This window comes from Panthera tigris, chromosome B3, assembly GCF_018350195.1.
Source record: "Panthera tigris isolate Pti1 chromosome B3, P.tigris_Pti1_mat1.1, whole genome shotgun sequence".
NCBI classification, from domain to species: domain Eukaryota; kingdom Metazoa; phylum Chordata; class Mammalia; order Carnivora; family Felidae; genus Panthera; species Panthera tigris.
The window spans coordinates 18,504,705-18,526,888 of NC_056665.1; the positions used below are offsets into that span (position 1 = coordinate 18,504,705).

The 22,184-nt window shown below is 45.2% G+C and overlaps 1 protein-coding gene across 1 annotated transcript in view; it reads right to left on the reverse strand.

Annotated features, from left to right (window-relative positions):
* ADAMTS17 (ADAM metallopeptidase with thrombospondin type 1 motif 17) overlaps positions 1-22,184 on the reverse strand; it is a 343,084-nt gene that overhangs the window by 152,612 nt on the left and 168,288 nt on the right. Inside the window, exons 10-11 of the mRNA XM_042989202.1 lie at positions 17,895-18,035; positions 15,538-15,688 (exon numbers count right to left, since the gene is read on the reverse strand). Of these exons, the coding sequence (XP_042845136.1) occupies positions 15,538-15,688; positions 17,895-18,035 (292 nt within the window). The remainder of the gene's footprint in view (positions 1-15,537; positions 15,689-17,894; positions 18,036-22,184) is intronic.

Below are 22,184 nucleotides of genomic sequence, written 5' to 3' on the forward strand. Positions count from 1 at the left end.
GAAAGCAAATATGCAAACATACAAATTTTGAATTTCACACCTTGTGCATAGATTTCTTATTCAGAAAACAAATTCATTCCCAAGTCACACTGATAACCAAGCATCTGTGGTAGAGATGGTCTTTGCTATAATTATCTAGTACCCACATGCCTATTTACAAAGCACTGATGAGACAAATTCAAAGATTGGCAATGTGGCTTTTCCAGAGTGAGTTCTTTCTTTTCATCTTCAATTCCACTGCCTCATTCAAGTCCTCGTCCTCTCTCATCTGGACAAATGCAGTCATTTCCTGCAGGTCTTGTGAATGCAGTCTTCCTTGGGCTCAATACGGCTGCAAAATCTTTTTGAAGACACAGATCTCAACTGAACGCATCCCACCACTCCCTTTGGGACTCACTGAAAACCCGTACGACATAGCCCCACTCTTCACTTCGTTTCTGCCCCTCTCCTCTGCCTGCTGCCTCTGCGCACCCCTGCGCTAACTGCACCTGACTACCCACATCCACAGCTCCTCTGTGCCCCTGCCCAGGCTGCTGCTTCTGCTGGGAGAGCCCTCCCAGCCCCTCGTCCAGGCCCACCTCCCTGCAGACTGCACCATGCCACGCTGGAGAAGTGAACAGTAAGCATCACCTGCTGTCTGCCCTCACACAGCTCAGTCCAGGGAAGGAACCAGAAGTGAAGTAAATAAGAGACAGCCATGAAATCATCCTTTGTATTCTTCAAGGCCAAATCCAGGAGCCCCATCTTTGTGAAGTCTTCCCTCCTCTCCTCTATTCCAACCAGCAAGAACCCATCTGGGTTCAATATGCATTCCACACTCAACTGCTGAGTGACCACCCTACGTGTCTCACCTCCCACCCACTTGGTTCCCCTCCATCACGATCTCCCGGGGGGCATCGGCTGTGTTTTAGTGCCTCTTCATTGCATTAGTTGGCACATGTCTGGAAGCACATTGAACATACCCCAAAAAAGCTTTGCTGAATGAGCAAATGAACGCACGAATGAATGAACGAACAAATACATTCACTAGTGAGGCAATGCACAGCTTTGATAGTGTGAGGGAAGAGCTGTCGTATTCTAAGCACTTACGGAGATCAGGCATTAAGCTAAGTACTTCATTACTACTCACACCAACCTTGAGAGACAGAAACTGTCATAAGTCACACTTTGCAGACTGGGACTGCAGAGCTGGGACATCTCCTGGCCCTACAACACATACTCGTTATTCACTGGTTATGATACTGTCTCTTGATGGCTCCCAATTTCCTCTTCTGCTTCCTCCCCCTGCAACCTCGAATCCTCTGCACCAACCAGGCAGGAATGCCCATCATCGTCTCGTATTTGCAGGGGAATGGAATGCTCTGGGCCCTCCGCCCACAATGTTGCATTTGCAAGCATTGCCAGGCAACATAGTCTTGGCTCAAAGGAAACGTACAGCCACTGAAGCCACATCAGGGGCGGGGGCACACAGGTTTTCCCTGCTCCTGCACCCGAAACCAGGACACTCTGCTCAAGACCAACTCCTGGATAAGAGGGATAAGGGAGAATTGTGTTTGTAATACACAGGATTTTATCCTGTCCTGGATTTTAAACTTTTTGGTAAATTGGGAAAGAGTAAAGTTTTATAGGGGGAAAAAAAAGAGGGAAATAAAGTCAGATGGGAAAGCAAAACAGAATGAACAAAAAAACCCTCAAAACCAAACCAAAGCAGATTAAACAGCAGTGGAAAGCCACTGTCCGGGGCAAAGAACAAGGAAAATGAAACAGCTGTCTGGTTCTAGCATCTGTTACCTCCCTGGCTACACTTAAGCATCAACTACATTTTGCAGCAGAATTACTCAAGCGTCTGCAGGACAAACGAGCCAATGCCCAGCTTCCTTCCCCTGGAAGGAAAACACAGGCAAGGTCTGAGTCCCTCGGAAGACAGCACTGCTCCTGCACTCAAGGCTTTGCCATTTTTCTTCAACTGGCGGTGGTCCGTATTAAGTGCTGGGAAGGCTGTTTTGATCCTCTCCCTCCACTGGGCACCCACTGAGTGTTTGGAGAACAGCTCTGTCTCAAAGCAATACTGAAGGCAATGGTTATGTAAAAAGCCTCAGAAATGTGTTGCTGATAACACAAGCCAAAAGGGAGATACAATAAGAGCTGGATGAAAAAAAAGTTACTAAATCCAAATTTTCCACAAGTACTACTGCAGTTTGAAGTCCTCCCCCAGGCTGGCATGCCAGCCCCACTTCTGGAAGGCTCCCTGAGTCCTGAGGTTGGTCACTCCTTCCATGTCCTGTGGGCTGCAGAGATGGTCACCTGGCTGGGGTCACTTTGTGTGTAGGGCGGGTGGGGAGGGGGGACGCTGCCGGGCGAAGGCAGGGTCAGGGCACCCGGTCACGCTCCTGGCAAGGGGTGCAGATGGGGGGGCGGGCAAGAAATGGCAGATAACACTCAACTTGCAAAGTCTGGAGAGCTCTCTGAGGAGGCAGTCTACTGTAAACTTCCAAACACTTCTGGAAAATTGGGGCCATCTGCTGCCAAAGCCCAACAGTTTTGAGAGAGGCTGCAGATGCTGGGCAGTAGGCTGAGACTGAGGCAGGCAGGACAGCTTTCAACCTGGCACCCAACCCAACGTCCTACCGCGCGGCTCTGTCTGTCTGAGAGCAGCAGGGCGAGGCTCTGGTTCCGGCCAGCTGCCCACTCCGGCCAGGTATGCAGCATTAAAGGGGCAGGTTTCATTTAAATCAGCAGTCCCCAAGCCCAGCTGAGTGTGAGATCCACCGGGGAAGTGGTCTTCCAGAGATTCAAAGGCCCAAGATCTGGAGTCGGACGTTACAACTTTTGACATTCTTGGGAGGAGCTTCTAATGACCTGCCAGGATTAGAAGTGACCAACATCAGAGAAAAGAGCACTGTAGTTCCAGATGGAATGTGACACCCTGAGCTTCCTGGACCCCACAGGGGTCTCTAGCCATCAAGATGCCTGTGAGAATCTCTATGGGATCTGGGAAAGTCTGCAAAGAGCTCTTCCGTCCTGGGGCCTGGGGGTGTGCCAAGAGAGAGATACTGATGCTGGAGAGCAATTCCTGGGGCTTCCAGGGTAGCAGGAGGAACGGAAAGGACAACACAAGGAAAGATGCAGAAAAGAAAAGCCGGCCAACAAGACTGCCAGCTACATAATCTGCTCCACTACCACTGGCTCCAGGATGGAAAAAATGGTACTAGCTAACCTTTCCTGAGTGTATACTACGTCCTAAGCACTCTAACTCATTTGTTACTTAGCCCTCGTAATAACCCTATGATGTTTAAGCAGAGCTATTTTCCCCATTTTGCAGACTAGAAAACTGAGGCAGAAGAGACCGTGTAACTTGCTGAAGAGGCAGAGGCTAGACATGACCCTGGGTGCCTGACTTGGGAGGCTCCCTTCTTAACCATTGTGTGTTATGAACAGAACCTCCACCCTGTACTTACAGGCCAAGAGAACTAAATGGGAAGAACGAAGGAGCAAACAATAGGTAGAAAAGAACACATAATACCCTCGAATGTCTATCACCATTCTAGACACTCTCGTCTTCCTGAAACAATTGGCCTATGGCTTCTGTGCTCAATACTTAAAAAAATAGCATGACATGCACATCTTAGGCCAGTGCAAATGCCAAGACATGTAGGCACACCTTTGCTCAAGTCAGTTATAAGGCTGGTGTTCATCATTTCCCAGAACTACCTTCCTTTCCAGGTAGGGCAGTCAGGCATGGGCTTCAGGGCAATGATGGCAGAACGTGCTGCCAAGAAGCTCGTCTGGTAAAGGGATGAGTGGTCATTACACAGCATCTTTCAACTCTGAATCTCCAGGAACTGGGGTGATGAGGGGGCATAGACAAATATCTTTCATGCTGGAAAGAAGTGAGGGCTTTATGAGGCTGTGATCATTGTCGGAACGTTGCCCGAGCTCCCTATTTCTTGCTCTGTCTCCGGGAGCAATGTCATAGTCTTTCTTTCAGTTGGTGATGCCTACGTTTGCCTTTCCTACCCTCTGCCGCACCTTCCAGGATATCTGAGACTCAACAGCTTTAAAGGCTTGTTACATAGTGACTTTGATTTCCAGTGACTTTCCTGACCAAGACAGGAGGAACTTGTAATCATAAAAAAGATGGATTGGGCTAATTGCATAAAGTTCATTTCCCCTTTGTCATAAATATTTACCATCCAATGTTTATAACTTTTGTGTTTGGACTTTCTTGAAATGCTTTATTGAATTAAAAACATCACATTACCATTGGCTAAAAGAGGAGACAGCTATATTTGCCAATAATTACTGCAACAAGTGCCAGCTATTGATGCCAATTTTTTTTTTTTTGGTAGTTCATATTTCCATAGACAGCTTTGAGGCTTACAATACCAGCATTTTGCAGATGTAATGGTGATGGTGTGGGGATCTCCAGGGCCCTAGACATGAAAATGGACTATATTTTAATTTTTTCTTGGTTCTCTGGTATGCAAATATTTAAGAAGGCAAGAAACCTGGTTAATATTTGAAGTGAGGCTGTTCCCAAAGCAATCATTTTTCTGAAGTTATTTACCCTATGCCCTTGAGAGAGGAAATGGCTTTTAAGTTTGACCTTAAAATGGCCATGAATTGTGTTGAAGAACATACACAAAGACCCAGTCAGGAGGTTGTGTATTTGAAATTCCAGCTAAAGAGTAAAATAGCTCAGGGCAAGCTAGCATTTCCTGTTGGGGAGAGACGGGGGCCTGACATGCCTAGTGCTGGGCACCTGGCCTTGTGCTACGAGGCACCTGGGGAGCCTATAAACACCTTTTCAGAACAATATTTGTCAATGCATTATTATAAAATTCACAAGATTGCCAAGGAAACAAATTTAATTATAATTCGAAATACAAGAATAAATACCAGTTCGTAATATTGTAACATGTATGTATTTCTTTGTCAGCACGTTACCTAAGAAGATCTAGCCGTGGGTCTAATAACCACCATAATTTCAAATATTTTTCTTTCTTTTTTTTTCATTTGAGAGGGAGTAGGGAGGGGGAGAGAAAGCACACAAGTGACCAGGGGAGGGGGCAGAAGGAGGGGGAGGGGGAGGGGAAAGGGAGGGAGGGAGGGAGGGAAGGAGGGAGGGAGGGAGGGAGGGAGAGAGAGAGGGAGAGAGAGAGAGAGAGAGAGAGAGAGAATCTTAAACAGGCTCCATGCTCAGCGCATAGCACAACATGGGGCTCTATCTCACGACCCTGGGATCAAGACTTGAGCCAAAATCAAAATCAAGAATTGGACACTCAACTGACTGAGCCACCTAGTGCCCCTGTAATTTTAATTTTTTTAGTATTTATTTTTGAGAGAGAGAGAGAGAGAGAGAGAGAGGACAGAGTGAGTGGGGGAGTGGCAGAGAAAGAGGGAGACACAGAATCCGAAGCAGGCTCCAGGATCTGAGCTGGCAGCACAGAGCCTGACATGGGGCTCGAACCCATGGAACTGCGGATTCATGACCTGAGCTGAAGTTGGATGCTTACCTGAGTGAGCCACCCAGGCGCCCCTGTAATTTTAAAGTAGCGGTGACAAAACCACAACGAGATACCACCTCACACCTGTCAGAATGGCTAACATTGACAACTCAGGAAACAACAGATGTTGGCAAGGATGTGGAGAAAGGGGAACGCTTTTGCACTTCTGGTGGGAACGCAAACTAGTGCAGCCGCTCTGGAAAACAGTATGGAGGTTCCTCAGGAAGTTAAAAATAGAACTACCCTATGACCCAGCAATTGCACTAGTAGGTAAAGGATACAAAAATGCTGATTCAGAGAGGCACATGCACCCCAATGTTTATAGCCGCACAATCAACAATAGCCAAAGTATGGAAAGAGCCCAATGTCCATCGACTAATGAATGGATAAAGAAGATGTGGTGTATATATACAATGGAATATTACTTCCATGGAATGGAATGAAATCTTACCATTTGCAACAACGTGGATGGAACTAGAGGGTATTATGCTAAGCGAATTAAGTCCATCAGAGAAAGACAAATATATGATTTCACTCATATGTAGAATTTAAGAAACAAAACTGATGAACATAGGGGAAGGGAAGCGACGATAAGATAAAAACAGACAGGGAGACAAACCACGAGAGACTCTTAAATAACAGAGAACAAACTGAGGGTTGCTGGTGGGGTGTTTGCGGGGGGGATGGGCTAAACGGCTGACTGGCATTAAGGAGGGCACTTGTTGGGATGAGCACTGGGTGTTATGTGTAACTGATGAATCACTGAATCCTATTCCCGAAATCATTATTACACAGTATGTTAACTCACTTGGATTTAAATTTAAAAAATAAATTAATAAAGGAATAAAAGTATAAATTGGTGTAATAAAAAATAAAGTAGTAGTGAGTGTAAATGATAATTTGAGATAGCAGCTACAACTGTCACACGATATGAAAAGATCTGTGAGTCCTAATCACGAGACAGTCACAGGTACTGCTAACCCTGCTGTGGCTTCCTGCCAACATCCACGGTTGAAGGAAATACAGCCGATCACTGAACAGCACAGGCATAAGGATGCCGATCCCAACACCAACAAAAATCCACATATAGCTTTCGAACTACTAACAGCTTACTGTTGGAGTCCTTACCAACCACACAAATAGTTGATTACCACATATTTTGTATGTTACATGTATTACATACTGTAGTCTTACAGGAAATTTACTGGAAGTAAAAGAACACGTTAAGAAAATCGTAGGAGAAAGTACATTCGTAGTGCTGTACTGGATTTATAAAAAAAAAATCCATACATAAGTGGATTCACAGAGTTCACATCTGTGTTGTTCATGGTTTAACCGTAGTCGTTTCAGTTACAGATTGAAGATAACAAAATATGTAAAGTTTCATGATCCTTGTTCACAAACCCTCTGAAATCTATTCGCAGACCCTGGTTCAGAACCCCTGCTTCCACACGATAATAAAGATGTGTTCATGAGAAACACAGCCCTCTTGGGACGACAGGCCTCTACCTTCTGCCAGGGATAAGCTTTTGTTCCTCATAAAAGGCAGAAGCAAAATGAAAACTCTTCCCACCAGGAGTCATGGGTTAGTATTTTCCTCAAAATATAATCTCTCCAGTTCCTTCTCTTCTTATTTTTATGGGTCCATATTCCAGAAAGCAAAAAAGAAAATGTTCAACTCCTCAGCACTGATGTGTTTCATGGTTTCATTCCCTTGGCAGTTTCCAACCTCTGTTACATTTCATTATTATTTTCTTTTGTGTGATAGGCTTAAAGTTCTAGGAATTTCTAAGATAAAAGATACACATACCCTATTTGTCTCGTTGATGTGTAGGTCCTTTTCCAACCTAACCCCCTACTGCTCTGCACAGGAATGCCAGCCGAGGGGCTTGCCAATGAACTTCTTGCCATCTAAAGTCTTTGAGGGAGCCAGGACCTGAGAACATGGACAATGTTCCCACTGCCATGTATGAATGCAGTTTGTAAAGGGAGAGATTCCTTTAGATTTCTGGAGGGTTTTTTTTTTTTTTGAATGTTTATTTATTTTTGAGAGACAGAGTATGAGCGGGGGAGCAGCAGAGAGGGAGACACAGAATCCGAAGCAGGTTCCAGGCTCTAGCTATCAGCACAGAGCCCGACGTGCGGCTTGTACTCACAAACCGTGAGATCATGACCTGAGCTAAAGTCAGATGCTTAACTGATTGAGCCAGCCAGGCACCCCCAGAGTTCTGGAGTTTTAATGGCTTTATGATATTCATTCTTCTAAACTTCCTGGCTTGGAGTGTTTTTCTTTCTTTTTCATGGTATCTAGTAAGTAGTAATTTTTTTTTTCCTATTAAAGGGGGCCTTATGATACACAGAATTTTGTTGAGAATTGCCTCTGAAATAACCAGAGATACCTTGACGTGTCATGACGTCATGGGTGTGATTATTGTGAAGAAGTCGACAGCTGGAGACATGGGATGAGCACGGGGCTACGAGGAGACCCACATCTAAATAGAACAGGTCATGGGCCCTAATGTCAATTGCAACAGCTTCTTAGCATAATGGAATATAAATGTCTATGGACTTATAATTCACCTTTACATAATCAGTTCTAATATACTTAAGGGGTCACAGGGATAAGTGATATATGCTCACATTTTGTTTTCTTTGTTGGCTTATTAGCTATACTTTTGCTGTGTTATTTATTGGTTGATTTACAGTTGGTATTATATATCTTTAACTTATCACAGTCTGTCTTTATGTGCAATTATTCCACCTCATACATAGCATAAAGACCTTACAACAGTATATGACCATTTGCTCCCATTCTGGTCTTTTGTGTGTATATCACACATTTTACATTTACATATGTTATAAACTCTGCATTACTGTATTGGTTTCCTATGGCAAAGCTATTAGTGTTTCCAACTTCTTCTCTAAAAAACATTGCCATAAACACAGTGGCTTAAAATAACACCAATGTCTCATTGTATGGTTCTGGAGGTTAGAAGTCCAAAATCAGTCTCACTGGGCTTAAGTAAAGGTTTTAACAGGGCTGGTTCCATCTGGAGGCTCCAAGGGGAGAATTTGTTTCTCTGAACTTCCAGCTTCTAGAGGCTTCCTTGCTCTCCTTGGTTTATGGCCTCTCCTTGCATGACCCCCACCTCTCATTTTGGCTATCATGTCTCCTCCTGCCTATTCTGATTCCTGCTTCCCCCTTAGTAAGGACCCTTCTCATTACATCAGGCCACCCAGATAATCCAGGAAATGTCCCCATCTCAAGATCTTTAACCTTTTTGTCATATACGATAAAGCTCACAGGTTCTGGGGATTAGGATGCTGGATATGTACCATGACTATATTCTTATTTTTTTTTTTTTGTAAGACAGTTGTTTAAATGATCAGTGATCCTTTTTAAAGACATTTGAACATATTTAAATATATCATATATCCACCCATACAGTCACTACTTCCAGGGTTCTTCATTCCTTTGTTCTGTCTGAAAGACTTCCTTTATTTTTTTTTTAAATTTCTTTCTTTACATTTATTTTTGAGAGAGACAGACACAGAGCACAAGCAGGGGAGGGGCAGAGAGAGAGGGAGGGAGACACAGAATCTGAAGCAGGCTCCAGGCTCTGAGCTGTCAGCACAGAGCCCAATGCAGGGTTCAAACCCACAAACTGGGAGGTCATGACCTGAGCCAAAGTTGGATGCTTAACTGACTGAGCCACTCAGCTGTCCCTCCTTTAACATTTCTTCTAACATGGGTTGGCCAGCACCATTTCAGCTTTTCCGCTTTTGCATCATAAAAAGACTCCATTTCACCTTAATTTTTGAAAGAGATTTTTGCTGGGTGTAAATTTCTAATGTGACAGGTTTTTCTTTGCCCTCAGTACTTTATTTGTTATTTTATTTTTTAAGTTTATTTATTTTGAGACAGAGAGAGCGTGAGTGGGGGGGCAGAGAGGGAGAGGGAGAGAATCCCAAGCAGTCTCCACACTGCCAGCACAGAGCCCGATATGAGGCTTGAACCCATGAAACAGTGAGATCACGACCTGGGCCAAAACCAAGAGTTGGTTGCTTAACCGACAGAGCCACCAAGGTGTCTCTTCTCTCAGCACTTTAAAGATGCGGCTCCCCGTCTTTTCTGCTTACATTGTTTTGAATGAGAAATACACTATCTTCTTTACCTCTGTTTATGTGTTCATAACGTTTTTTTCCTCTGGCACTTTTAAGACGTTCTCTTTATCATTACTTTTAAGCAGTTGGATTTTGATAAGTGCTGGTCTGGATTTCTTTGTGTTTCTTGTGCTTGGGGTTCACTGAGCTTCTTGGATACGTGGGATTATCATTTTCACCAAGTTTGGAATTTTTTTTAGCCATTGTTTCTTCAAATATTATTTTTGTCCTTGTTCTCTCTCATCTCCTTTTGGGGTGTCAACTGCATATGTATTAGGCCACTTAAAGACCCACAGCTCACTGATGCCATCTTCTTTTTCTTGTCCATAATTTTTTCTCCTTGTGTTTCATTTTGGATAGTTTCAATCACTTTGTCCTCAAGTTCACCAATCATTTCTTCTACAATCTCTCATTTCCCAGCAACCTCATGCAGAATCTCTTTCATCTCCAACAGTGTAGTTTTCATTTCTAGAAGTTTCCTTGGGATCTGTTTTATATCTTCCATATCTCTACTTAATGTGTTAAATCTTTCTGCTACCTTCTTGAGCCTGGGACCTGATGATAATTACTATTTTAATGCCCTGTGGTCTGTTAATGCTATCATCTGTGTCTTTCTTGGTCAGTTCTGACTAATTTTTCTCCTCATTATGGATATATTTTTTTGTTCCTTTGAAGGCCTAGTAATTTTTTATTTGATGCTAGATATTGTGAATTGTATTTTACTGAGTGCTGGATGGTTTTGTATTTCTACAAATATTTTTGAGCTTTGTTCTAGGACTTGGTTAGGTCACCTGGAAACCGTTTAATTTTTTCAGATTTTGCTTATAAACTTACATAGGTGGCACTGATCAGCATTCAGTATAGGGCTAATTTTGCCATGCTACTGATGCAACACCCTTATGCGCATTTAAGTGAGCTCCAGAGGTTGTACCTCTAACATTTTCAGATGGTTCTTTTCCTGGCCTTGGGTAGTTTTCTCACACATACATTGCTGAGTACTAAGCTGAAGATTGATGGAGATCTTGTGCAGATTTCTGAGGTTCTCTTTTTATAAAACTCTCTCTTCTATGGTACTCTGCTCTGTGAACAACTTGTACTCCCAGCTCTGTTTCTTCAACTCAAGAAGACTTGCTTCTTCTCAGTTCTCCCTCCCTGTGTCACAGCCTGGAGACCACCCAGGCAGTAAGCCAGGACAACTAGGGGGCTCACTATGTGCTTCACATCTCTCAAGGATCATAATTCTTCCTTGCTTGATGTGCAATGTCATGAAAAATCACTGTTACATACAGTTCATTGGATTTCTCAGTTGCTTCAGGTGGGAGGGTAAATCTGGTCCCTTTTACTTTGCCTTGGCCAAAGGCAGAAGTCAAGATAAGAAATTTAAAGGCAACATTGCAACCATGATCATTTTATAATGTGAGATCCACTTTAATCCTCAAGGGCATTAAAGAATAATAATGGTTATAAAGACCTGTGTGGCACTGGATTAAAAGACCTTTCTGATTGGTTCTGGATGTCTCTGGCTACCAAAGGAGTACAGGTTTTACATAATGCTTAATTTTCCATGGCCCTCAGAAGTTCAATACAGAGAAATGCTGATCTAAGAGATGTACACAGACAGATTAGTTCTGTGCTCCAACGGATGGGAATCAGTGTTATCCATAAAGGTAATAATAACATACATACCAGCTCAAAACTTTGGGTGCTGGCATTGTGACAGACCCAGTCCTCAGCGCCTTATGTGTATCAATTAACTCACCAGGAGCCTTGGATTTTTACCAATGAGGGCACTAGTACACAAAGAAAGAGACACACAGAGGTGGTCACTAGGAACCAGCCTGTAGTCAGTCACTATCAGATCTGCCATGCTGCTTTGGACAGTTTCTTGCCCTGGGAGGAAGCCACAGGACAGATCTGTATTGACCTCTGCAAGATATTTGACAGAGTCTTACATGTACGCTGGTGAACCAGATGGTGAACTGAGGCTTAGAGAATCGATATATTATAATTATACAGGGAGGTCTCTAACAGTTTTTCCTCAACTCAGCTTGCCCACAGGGTCATCAGTGGTTGGATAAAGTCACATAAGAACTTAAATTTTCTGTTTAGGGTTATGGATGGATCCCAGATCAAAACATAGTTACTGAGCACCTACTATGTGCCAGGCACTGACCAAGGTAGGTGGAAAACACTGGGGAGCAAAAGTAAAATTTCTGCCCTTGAAAGGTTTATAATCCAGAAGAGGGAGATTATCAGTAGTCATGACAAACAAATGAATTATACAGCATATTGAAAATGCTATGTTTACGGGGGTGCCTGGGTGGTTCAGCCAGTTAAGTGTCCGACTTTGGCTCAGGTCATGATCTTGCAGTTGGTGAGTTCAAGCCTCATATGGGACTCTCTGCTGTCAGCACACCTCCCCACCCTGCTCTCTGCATGTCCCCTGATCTCTCTCTCTCTCTCAAAAATAAATAAACCTAAAGAGGGTTAAGTTTATGAATACAGGGCTTTCCCTTAGGGAATCAGGAGTCCTGGGTGCTCTAAGAGTGGATGGGGGAGGGTTACCCAGTTGAAATTTTAAGTAGCAGGTCAGGGCAGGCCTCCTTGAGAAGGTTACCTTGGAAAAAAACAAAATCAAAAAATCAAAAAAAAAAAAAAAAAAGAAAGAAAGAAAAAAGATGAGGGACTTAGTCACGGGGACAAATGGGAGAAGAGTGTCCAGGCAGAGGAAACAGCTGGCATGAAGCAAAGTGGCCTTGCTAGGAGCATGCCTTCCAGGTTCAAGAAAGAGTGGAAAGGCAATTCAACCGGAATGGAGTAGGGGAAGGGGAGTGCAGAAGGAAATGAGGACCAGGAAGAAGAAGGACTCATACCAGCATCAAAGAGTCAGTGTTACACGGGAACAAGAAAGGAATAATACGACGTATATATGCTCTCCTGTTAGACTGAACACCGACTGAAACATGGACCCGTAAAGGTACAACACGAGGAAATTGATGATAAAACAAGCCTTAGAATCCCACAGCAGGGTGCTGCCTTGGTTTGTCTTTGAGTCATATGGTGTGTCCCAGGCCTAGGGCCAGCACTTCCAAAGTTCTTGGTTCCCAGCTGGCCTTCTGTCTCTCTGTTCTCCGACACTGCCTCCTGTGCATTTGTATGACATTTTCTCCCGTGTGAAGTTACCGCCATCTGTGAGATTCACAATGAAGGAAGCACCCTAGCCTCGCAAGCAGGACAATTTCCACCAGCTTCCCCGAGGCTACTGGCCATCTAAGTCAGCCGTGCTAAGAGGTGCTCTTTCATTCCCCTAAGGAATCGCTCCCGCTAGGTACCAGGGGGAGGAAAATGCCCATTTTATATTTTAGTACTGGTGAAACTCTCAGGAAAAGGCAAGGACGAGAACATATTTTGTGGTTCCTGGTGAGGTGTAGGAATAAAATGTTCAGCTTACATATATTACATATATTAACTTATAAATATTAACTTACAAAATAAGAAGATTTCACTTTATGTAATTGTATCTTGAGCTTCTAGGGAGAATAAAAAGTGACACAGCTGAGCTGATCATTACTTGTTGACATTTTCACTGTCTTCTAGCAAAATGATGCTAGCAGAGGAAAATAAAATACCAGGTCACCTTCCTCCCCTTTGGGGTCTGTGTTTGAATGACTATATGTAGCTTTCCTTTTCTCCTTCAGTAATAGACACACCTGGGCTCACTCTGCAGCCCATTCCTTCCTGGCTGGGTGATCTCAGCCCATTGCCTAACCTCTCCTAGCCTCTGTCTTCTCATCTGTTAAATGGGGTTCAAAGCCTCTGCCTCAAGGGTCGCAGCCGGGGTTTCATGTGACAGTGCATGGGAAGCTGACCCTTCCTATTCACTCTCTCCATGTACTCTCTCTGCCTGGGAAATCATGAGCCCCTAGCATAGGCACCTCCCTCCTCCTGTCCCTCCTGGCTCAATTGGTGTGCAATTGGCTCCTAAAAGGCAAACGTGGCTGCAGCTCTCAGGGAGGAGGCAGTCTCTGCCCCACTCTCCGTAACTCCCCATCCATCCTGCCCCTGGTAGGGCCAGTACAGCCTGGCCCGCAACAACCCACCAGCCCTGAGAAGACTCCATGGTGGGCAGAGTGGCTGCTCTGTGTCCCATGACTCAGCTGGGCACTTCCCTCTTCTCCACCCCAGGAGCCCAGGATGTTTCTACTCTTCCTGAATGCTCAGGGTCCTCTCCTGGGGTTTTAATCATATGGATTTCATGCTGTCACCACACCATCCGAGGACCCTTTGAAACCGCCCTTTCTGATGGTTCTGCATCAGCAGGTACTTTAAAGGACTGAAGGCTGGGAAGGGTAAACAGGGTGCCTCCTGGCTGGCATATGGTATGTGAAGGAGAGTCTTAATGGCCAAGGCTGATGGTGAGCATATCAGGCACCAGGGGCAGACAGCCGGGGATGATCGAGTCCTGGGGCCCACTGCATCTCCTCAGAGAGGCGTCCTTCAACCCTGCTGCTGCTGGGCAGAAGATACAAGGCACAGGGGTGTAAAGTGGGACTCAGCTCTCCATTACTCAGCCTGGACGGGACCCTTGCTGGCACCTCCACAGGGCAATGGGGCAGGACAACGCTGGGCACAAATGCCCTTTGGGGAAACAGCTAGCAGGAGGTGCTAGCCTGGTTTGGGGGTTTCTGCACCCCAAACGATGGACTGGGGACTCCACCCTGATTTCCCAGACCAACTCCCACATAGCCAGGAAGCTCTCAAGAGGCCGCCTCCTGCCTCCCGCGGTCCAGGCTGACTCGTTCTGCTGGCTGCGACCCCAGGGTCACGTTCTAGAGGCACAGTCCCTGGTGTGTCCATCTTGGAGATGGTCCTGCCCTGGGCTGGGGTCTCGCTCGGGGAACGTGGCCAGCCCTCCAGCCTCCCTCCCTGGGACCAGATACCATCTTGAGCTCCAGCACTTGGAGAGCCCTCCCTTAGGCCAACTGCCACTGGGTGGCTCCTGAGTCCCACACATCCCCAGCTAGTTCTGCTTCTGTCCTTCTGCTCCAGAATGGCACAGGCTCTGCTCCTCGACCTGAGCCAACTGCCAACGCAGGTTGCTGTGGCCTCCACCTGGTCCACGGCACGGAGACCGTGCTGCCCCAGGTCCTGGCGCCTCTACCCCGGCACCTGCACCCACAAAAGTGGCCAAGCCACGGCCTGCTGTCAACAGCATGGTGGGGAAAGTGTGTGCTCTGGGGGTGAACAGACCCGAGTCAAATCCCTGCTCTACTACCTGCTAACCAAGGCATTTCGAATGACCGCTGAATCTCTGAGGCTTGGTGTTACCATCTGTACACTGGGGACAACAACCCAGGGAACCTGTGGTGACGGCTCATCGGGCTCACACGCGTTTAGAAGCCTTAGGACAGGGGCGCCTGGGTGGCTCCGTCGGTCGAGCTTCCGACTTTGGCTCAGGTCATGATCTCACGGTTTGTGAGTTCGAGCCCTGTGTGAGCTCTGCACTGACAATGCAGAGCCCGCTTGGGATTCTCTCTCTCCCTCTCTCTTTGCCACTCCCCTGCTCGCTCTTTCCCTCTCTCAGAATCAATCAACTTAAAAAAAATTAAAAAAAAAAAAAAAAGCTTCCTGTGTGTGGAAGTGTGTCTATGCACGCATGTAACTGCATGTGTGCATGTGCACACGTGTAGCTCCCTACAGGTACACCTATGCAAATACCCGCAAGGGCGTACGTAAACACGCGTCAGGGTAAGCGAACGGGTGCGTGCATATATGTGTGCACGTGTGTGTGTGGAGTATGGATACCTGTGTCCTCCAACAGAAGCCAGACGCTCCATCCCAAGCCGGTCCTCCCGCGGCTGCTTACCTCCATGTTTCTGCAGAAGGTGGCATTGGTGCCAAACAGGATCTGGCATTGCTCGTTGGCACTGTAGTGCATGCCTGGCAGCTTGTGAGGGAGACGCACCGCATGCTGGCTCCTGGGGTCTGTGACCAGCAAACAGGTGCTGACTTTCGACCTGAAACAGCCAAGGGGCAAGTTGACTTATAAGGCTACTTCCCAGGTTTTTGTTTTGATTTGTCACTCAAGAGAAGGGGAGAAGGACGCATCTCCGAATTACGTATGGGAAGATGACCCAGGCACTGGACTCTTTTTCTACCTGGCCAAATGCAGATCTTTACTAAGAAGACAATGAGGGCTTAGCAACTAGGAAAGGGCCTGGGAATAACACCCCGTGAGGCTAACGTACTTTTCTCAAGTTTAAGCTTTCTTGGGTGAAAATCTATTTCTGAAATCGATTCCCACAGTATTTTCTTAGAATACATCTTTGAGGGGTGCCTGGGTGGCTCAGTTGGTTAAGTATCTGACTCATGGTTTTGGCCTCTTGGTTTTGGCTCAGGTCATGATCTCACAGTTTGTGGGTTTGAGCTCCGCGTACGGCTCTGTGATGACAGCTGTGGTGTCTGCTTGGGATTCTCTCTCTCCCCCTCTCTCTCTACCCCTCTCCTGCTTCCTATCTTTCCCTCAAATAAATAAACATTAAAACAAAAGAATACGTTTTTGAGCAAAATTATCATGAATAAAGAAAAAAATAGAAGCTAGGGTCATTTTTGCTTTATTTTGAATAAAAAACAAAGTGCTTATTTCCAACTCTGCAGACTCTCTTGGAGAGCCTGTGTCAGGCCATGGCAGCTGACTGGTCTAGGTGTCCTACCTGAGCACACATTCTGCCCTCAGTAAAAACTGGCTGGAGGCACGATTTGCAAAGGAGGTCAGGATTTCCACCGCGATGGAAACATTCACAGATGTTGAGAACAACTCTGAAAAACTGAATTGGGGGCTAAGAGCCTGTGGCTCCCTTAGGAGGTTGAATATTTGAATGCTTTTGCTTTTCAATTCCCAAAAGCAAGGCAGATGGTAGTAGAAAGGAAACCCAGCCTCACCCCAAGATTCTTGAAGAAGAGAGTTGCACGCAAGTATACACAGGCCGACGCTGGCCACCTCCCCGGGGCTCAGACACACACAACACTTTAAGAAAGGCAATGGGACCAGCAATGTGTATATAAGCAAATGAAAATATCCTGCCTTGTTTCACTGACCCTTCTGGGGAAAATGAAACAATGTCAAGAGGCTTACAACAACATTTCATGGAGATTCTGTGATAACAAGTACTCAGGAAGAAATAGACGCTATTAAAACTAATGAATCCGTTTTTAAGCCTTGTGTAGCACATAATTTCTCCACCCACAGGAAATATCATGAAAGAAGACCCAGGATAGGGACAGAAGGCAGAGTGATGCCCGGCTTCTGCATCCCGAATTCACGGAGGGTACTTTAATGTGTTACTGAACCGCAAAGCTCCGTACGCAGGTAAGACTCAGTTCCTTCCATCTCCATGTGGTGGACGGACGAATACAACTAAGTACGAAGTGATCGGGGTCTACCCGTCAATCTGTAAGTTTATCCCTGAGGTCTTGACACTAAGGGATCCTTATGGTACCTGAGCAAAGACTTTGTTTGACGAAGGTCTGAAATCAGACGGCCAGCTCTTCTGTAGCAATCTGCAAGTGGAATGATGCAGATATATTCTGGAAAGAAGGTGGCAGCGAGATAAACACAGCCCATCCTTACATGTGAGGGGGGAGGTGAGCAAGCCCTGCTCCCCAGCAAGTGTGCCCCCTATCAAGGGAAGCAGGCTGAGCGTTAAGGAAGTGACTTTTTCTGTAGCACCCAAGGACACTGCTATGGTGGTGTCCACTCAGAGTCAAAGTACTGCAGAGAAACGAAATGGGGTTCTTTTCAAGTCCTGGTCACTGTGCTGATATTCTGTCAATCAATAATGCATTTACGAGTAGCAGCTGGGTGCCCAGCATCCTAGCATATGCACACGTGAGAGGAAGTTTTGGCCAGATATAGGAGACTCTGCGCTGACCACCTCTTTAGGCCAGATCAGAGTTCTAAGCGATTCATTTCTCTTTCCCACACTTGCTAAGACCTCAATTATTATGATGTCTTCTGGAAGCACTTGTTTAGAAACATTTTTTAATATTTTTTATTACTTTTTTTTTTGAGAGTGGGGGCGGAGCCTGATGCGGGGCTCTCAACCATGAGACCATTTTCACAATCGTGAAATCAAGAGTCGGACGCTTAACCGACTGAGCCACCCACACGTCCCAGAAATATTTTCTATTATAGTGCTTGTACGGAATGATTCAAGGACTTACTTGAGGAAGTTTTCCAGGTCATCTCGGCTGCAGGATGACCAAGAGAGGTCACTGGGGTTCCGGCCTTTTACCCACTCTCCTGACATGATGTGGGATCTGCCAGCGCAGGATGAGTGGTCATCATCATGGTTCATTCCCAAGCTGCCCGAGGGAAAGGAAAAGGAGAGAGGGACGCTTATGCTATAGGCTTTCATCTGCAGTTCCAGGTTCCAGCATACCATGCTAACTTAAATCAGGTCTGAAACACAAAGAGTGACACAGGCTGACACCCAGTACACTATTCTCAACAAAGCAGACCAGCAACCATGAGCTTATAGAGACATTGAGCGATGACTTCCTTACTTAATGAACGAAGACAGAGCAGACACAAGGAGCATTTGCTAAGTAAATGAATAAATGAAAAATTACATTAATGCTGTGATATTATCGTTCTTACACTGTAAACTTCTGATGGTTACGCTTATTTGTGACACTATAATAGACCAATGTTAATGATCTAAGTGTATTGCTGTCCTATGGAGAAGTCATTATGGGAAGGTCTAGTGGGAACCACCCATGACTTTGACTTATATAATAATATCATGGGTGTAAACCTTCAAATCAGTGGAAAATGTGGCTTTTCTGTCTTTCACATCATTATACCTGGGTCCACCAACATCATACCTGTGGCCTCCATGCCCAGTTGTACCTAATAGACACCAGGATGCCTGTCTAGATATATGTGGCTGACCGCACACTAGAAGCTGAACAAGGATCTTAGTTTGCTCACATGCTGTCACTGGGGTAACCTGAGGCACAGAACATACAAGATCAGATGGCCCACACTTTGCTGACCTGTGATATCCAGGGCAGAGATTCACTGTGCAGAAGGACGCCCATCCTTTGCCAACAAGCCCAATGGAGAAAACATGTACTTCCTTTCATTCAAAAATATTTACCAGAGGTTTCCCAAGTGCCAGCTAATGGACTACAAAGACACGACAGTGCACAAAATGCCATCCCTGACTCCAGATCACTGCCTGCCTGGGCAAGGAGACAACACAAACAGAGATAATTATAAAAAGAGGTTCTAAAGGCTTCTCTGGAGCCTCATTTTCCAGTTTCCGTCATACATCTCTGACCATCTTCCATCAATGCCCCCTGCTTGCTGCTTAATCCTGGGGTCTGTCGACAGAGGCCTGCCTGTATTCTTACTCTGCACACCCTCCAAGCCACTCCCATACTCTTGCCAATGGAGACACTCCCTTCACCAATACCATGGGGAGCTGGATTAGCCAAAGCTATCCTAGTCCTTGGAAAACACACCACCTGGCACTCGTGCTCCTGAATCCTCAGACTGGCAGGGCAGTCTCTGATCACCCACATATCTGCTCCTGTGAGTTAAGGGAACGCTTATCAAGACTTAACTGCATTTATTCTTAAGCCTATTTATGTCAGTAATACTTGCTATTTCAATTAATACATGAAACATGAGAACAAGAGTAGTTGTTTTCATGAAAACTAACTTAGCTCGCTAAAAATAGCCCACTGCCAAATTGGATGTGGGCAAGACAAGTGTAAGAGATGAGGGGAAAAAATATCATAAAAATCTGGTCCAGACTGCTTCACAAGGATCTTTTGTATTCTACCCAATCTAAAAAAGAAAAAGAAACTGGAATTTGAACTCATTTCATTATAACTCGTGGTTTGTGTGAAGAAGGTGACGTGCGAGGGCAATCAGCAGACACATACCCTCTAAGAAAAAGCGTTCACCGCCACTGCAATATTGGTGAAAAAATTAACATTTTCATGGCTTAAGCTTAAACCAAATGTTTAAGGCACCTAAGTATAATTTCTTTACGTTTCTCCACTTGAACCTTGTTTTTTTGGTGGGGGGGGTGTCAATTGGTCAATTGACCAACTACTACCCTGTCAGAAGAAAGCTTATCTGTGGTGCCATGGACCCATGTGTTGGTGGCCATGTTTTCCCGTGGTCCAGACTGCTCTCCTAGATGTCACCCTGAACAGCACTCTCCCTCTGCATTTCCCAAAAGGTGCTTCCAACTCCCCAGGGCAGTTTTCTATCCCTGGTGGAGTCTCTACCAGTGACTGGCACAGAGTGGGCACTCTGTGAATATTTATTGAATAAACTAGCTATTTAATAATGGAGAAAGCACCACAAAAATCAGAGAATCCATGTCCATTACGAGGGCACTAAGTCTAGCACCATGGCGTCTTGCTCAACAGAATGATGAAAGCCTTCTCTGGCTAGATTCAGTCTTGCCCTCTTGCCAAGAAACCAGGTATCCGTCCAATTCAAGTTAAATGAAGAGCCAAGAAATTGTCAGATAAATCTGACCAATAGGAGTAATTTAGATACGTTTCTATTGGTTACTTCACTGAATAAAATGAGTCCTATTTTTTAGCACCATTGTTCAGCTTTTTAGTTTTTTTCCCTGCTTGTTATCTATCTACGCCAATAGGTATCTACAGCTATCCATCTATCTGCCTATCATCTCTTTGTTTTGTGTTAACTTTTTTTTTTTAACGTTTATTTATTTTTGAGACAGAGAGAGACAGAGCATGAACAGGGGAGGAGCAGAGAGAGAGGGAGACACAGAATCTGAAACAGGCTCCAGGATCTGAGTGGTCAGCACAGAGCCTGACACGGGTCTTGAACTCATGGACTATGAGATCATGACCTGAGCCGAAGTCGGACGCTTAACCGACCATGCCACCCAGGTGTCCCTGTTTTGTGTTAACTTTTGAAGGAAGTGGCTGGTTTTTCAAGTGCCTTTAGCAAAGGATGCTAAAAGGCATCTTAAATTTGTCTTAGGGTTTTATCTGATATCTTTAAATGAAACTAGAGATAGGGTTTTCGAAATAAACAGATCTTCTGAAAATTTTGATGGATTTCGGTGAACTCTGCTAAATGTGTACAGGTTCCAGAAAGAAAATGTCTCAGGAAAACAGTGGCTCCGTTCTATCTTCAATGACAAGGTGTAAGCACGGCGTGCAGACCAGGTGCAACTGGTCTGCTGTCACCCTTGGGGAATATAGTCCTACAGAGAACCAACCTGTGAGTCAGTTTTTCTTCTAGCTTTGCACTTTTATAAGCCGGTTCCCATCATCCTGGGCTGGGATCCCCTGAGTGGCCACCAGATGGGTTTTTTTCAAACAACAAGGATGTTGTTTGGGAAACCACAACGGGAGGAGATCCAAGTCCTGGCAGAATGGCCTCACCACCTATGGAGGAATATTTCATCTGTGACCACTTCTAAGTTTTCTCTCGTGGTCAAGTTGGTCGTAAAATGAAAGAGGTTCCTTTGCTCACACTGCCAGACTCTGCTGGCCAGAGGGCCTGGTCTCTCAGGAGACAAAACTATGTTTAAAACAGTGCTCAGAAAAGCTGACTATGCCGTCGATAACCATATGCCTACACAGTGTGCTATGTTAGTGTTTCACTAAGCCGGCCCCAGAGAAGGACTTCCCCAAGGAATGTTCCAGTCAGCAAGATCAGCCAAGAGTGGGATTCTTGGATTTCTGGAGCCTGTTTCTAACACAGATCATGCTTGATCTAGTTTAAAATGTTCAAATGCTAACTAAGTGCCTCATAAATTTACAGTTTGATGAACTAGCGTTGGGCTGGGAGTCCTGATATTTGAGGTTTACATAAACTACTGTTTAGGCTATTTTTAGATTAAATTCAGGATTACTTGACTGAGAAATGTATGTTGTTTTAGGTTTATGTCCCAGGGCATCTATTACTTCTGGCAACATTATATTTAACAAGAAGGAGTAGCATTAAGCGAACACAGTAATTCTGACTCTAAGTAACAGTGGGGTTAAGGACACGGACATGCCTCATGTCACATGTGACTGAGATTTATCAGACACAATCACAACTTAATGGCCTTGAGTTGATTTTATCTTAAAACAAGTAACACATTGCTTCTGTATTAGCTTTAGGAAATCCAATATGTACCAGGCAGGGAGTTCTAAGAGAATCCCTACAATGTTTCACCCCTCCTAGCTTCACCCCAAATCCTGAAAACCATGGAGACGGCTGTGTATTTTAGGTTTGGTATATCTGCCATCTTGAAAGTGTTGGTTTTACCTGGCTCTGAGTCTGTTTCTCAGAAGCTTTGGGATTTTGACAACAGGTATACAATGAGGTCTCACCTCCCCTCCAAACAGGGAACCTGGGGAAATGGCTCCCGTGACGTAGCCTCCACACTGAAGGGGCTGCTGGCCAACCCAGGCCAACCCTGTTAGCCCTGTGGGCATACTGACAGTCCATTTTCAGTAAGT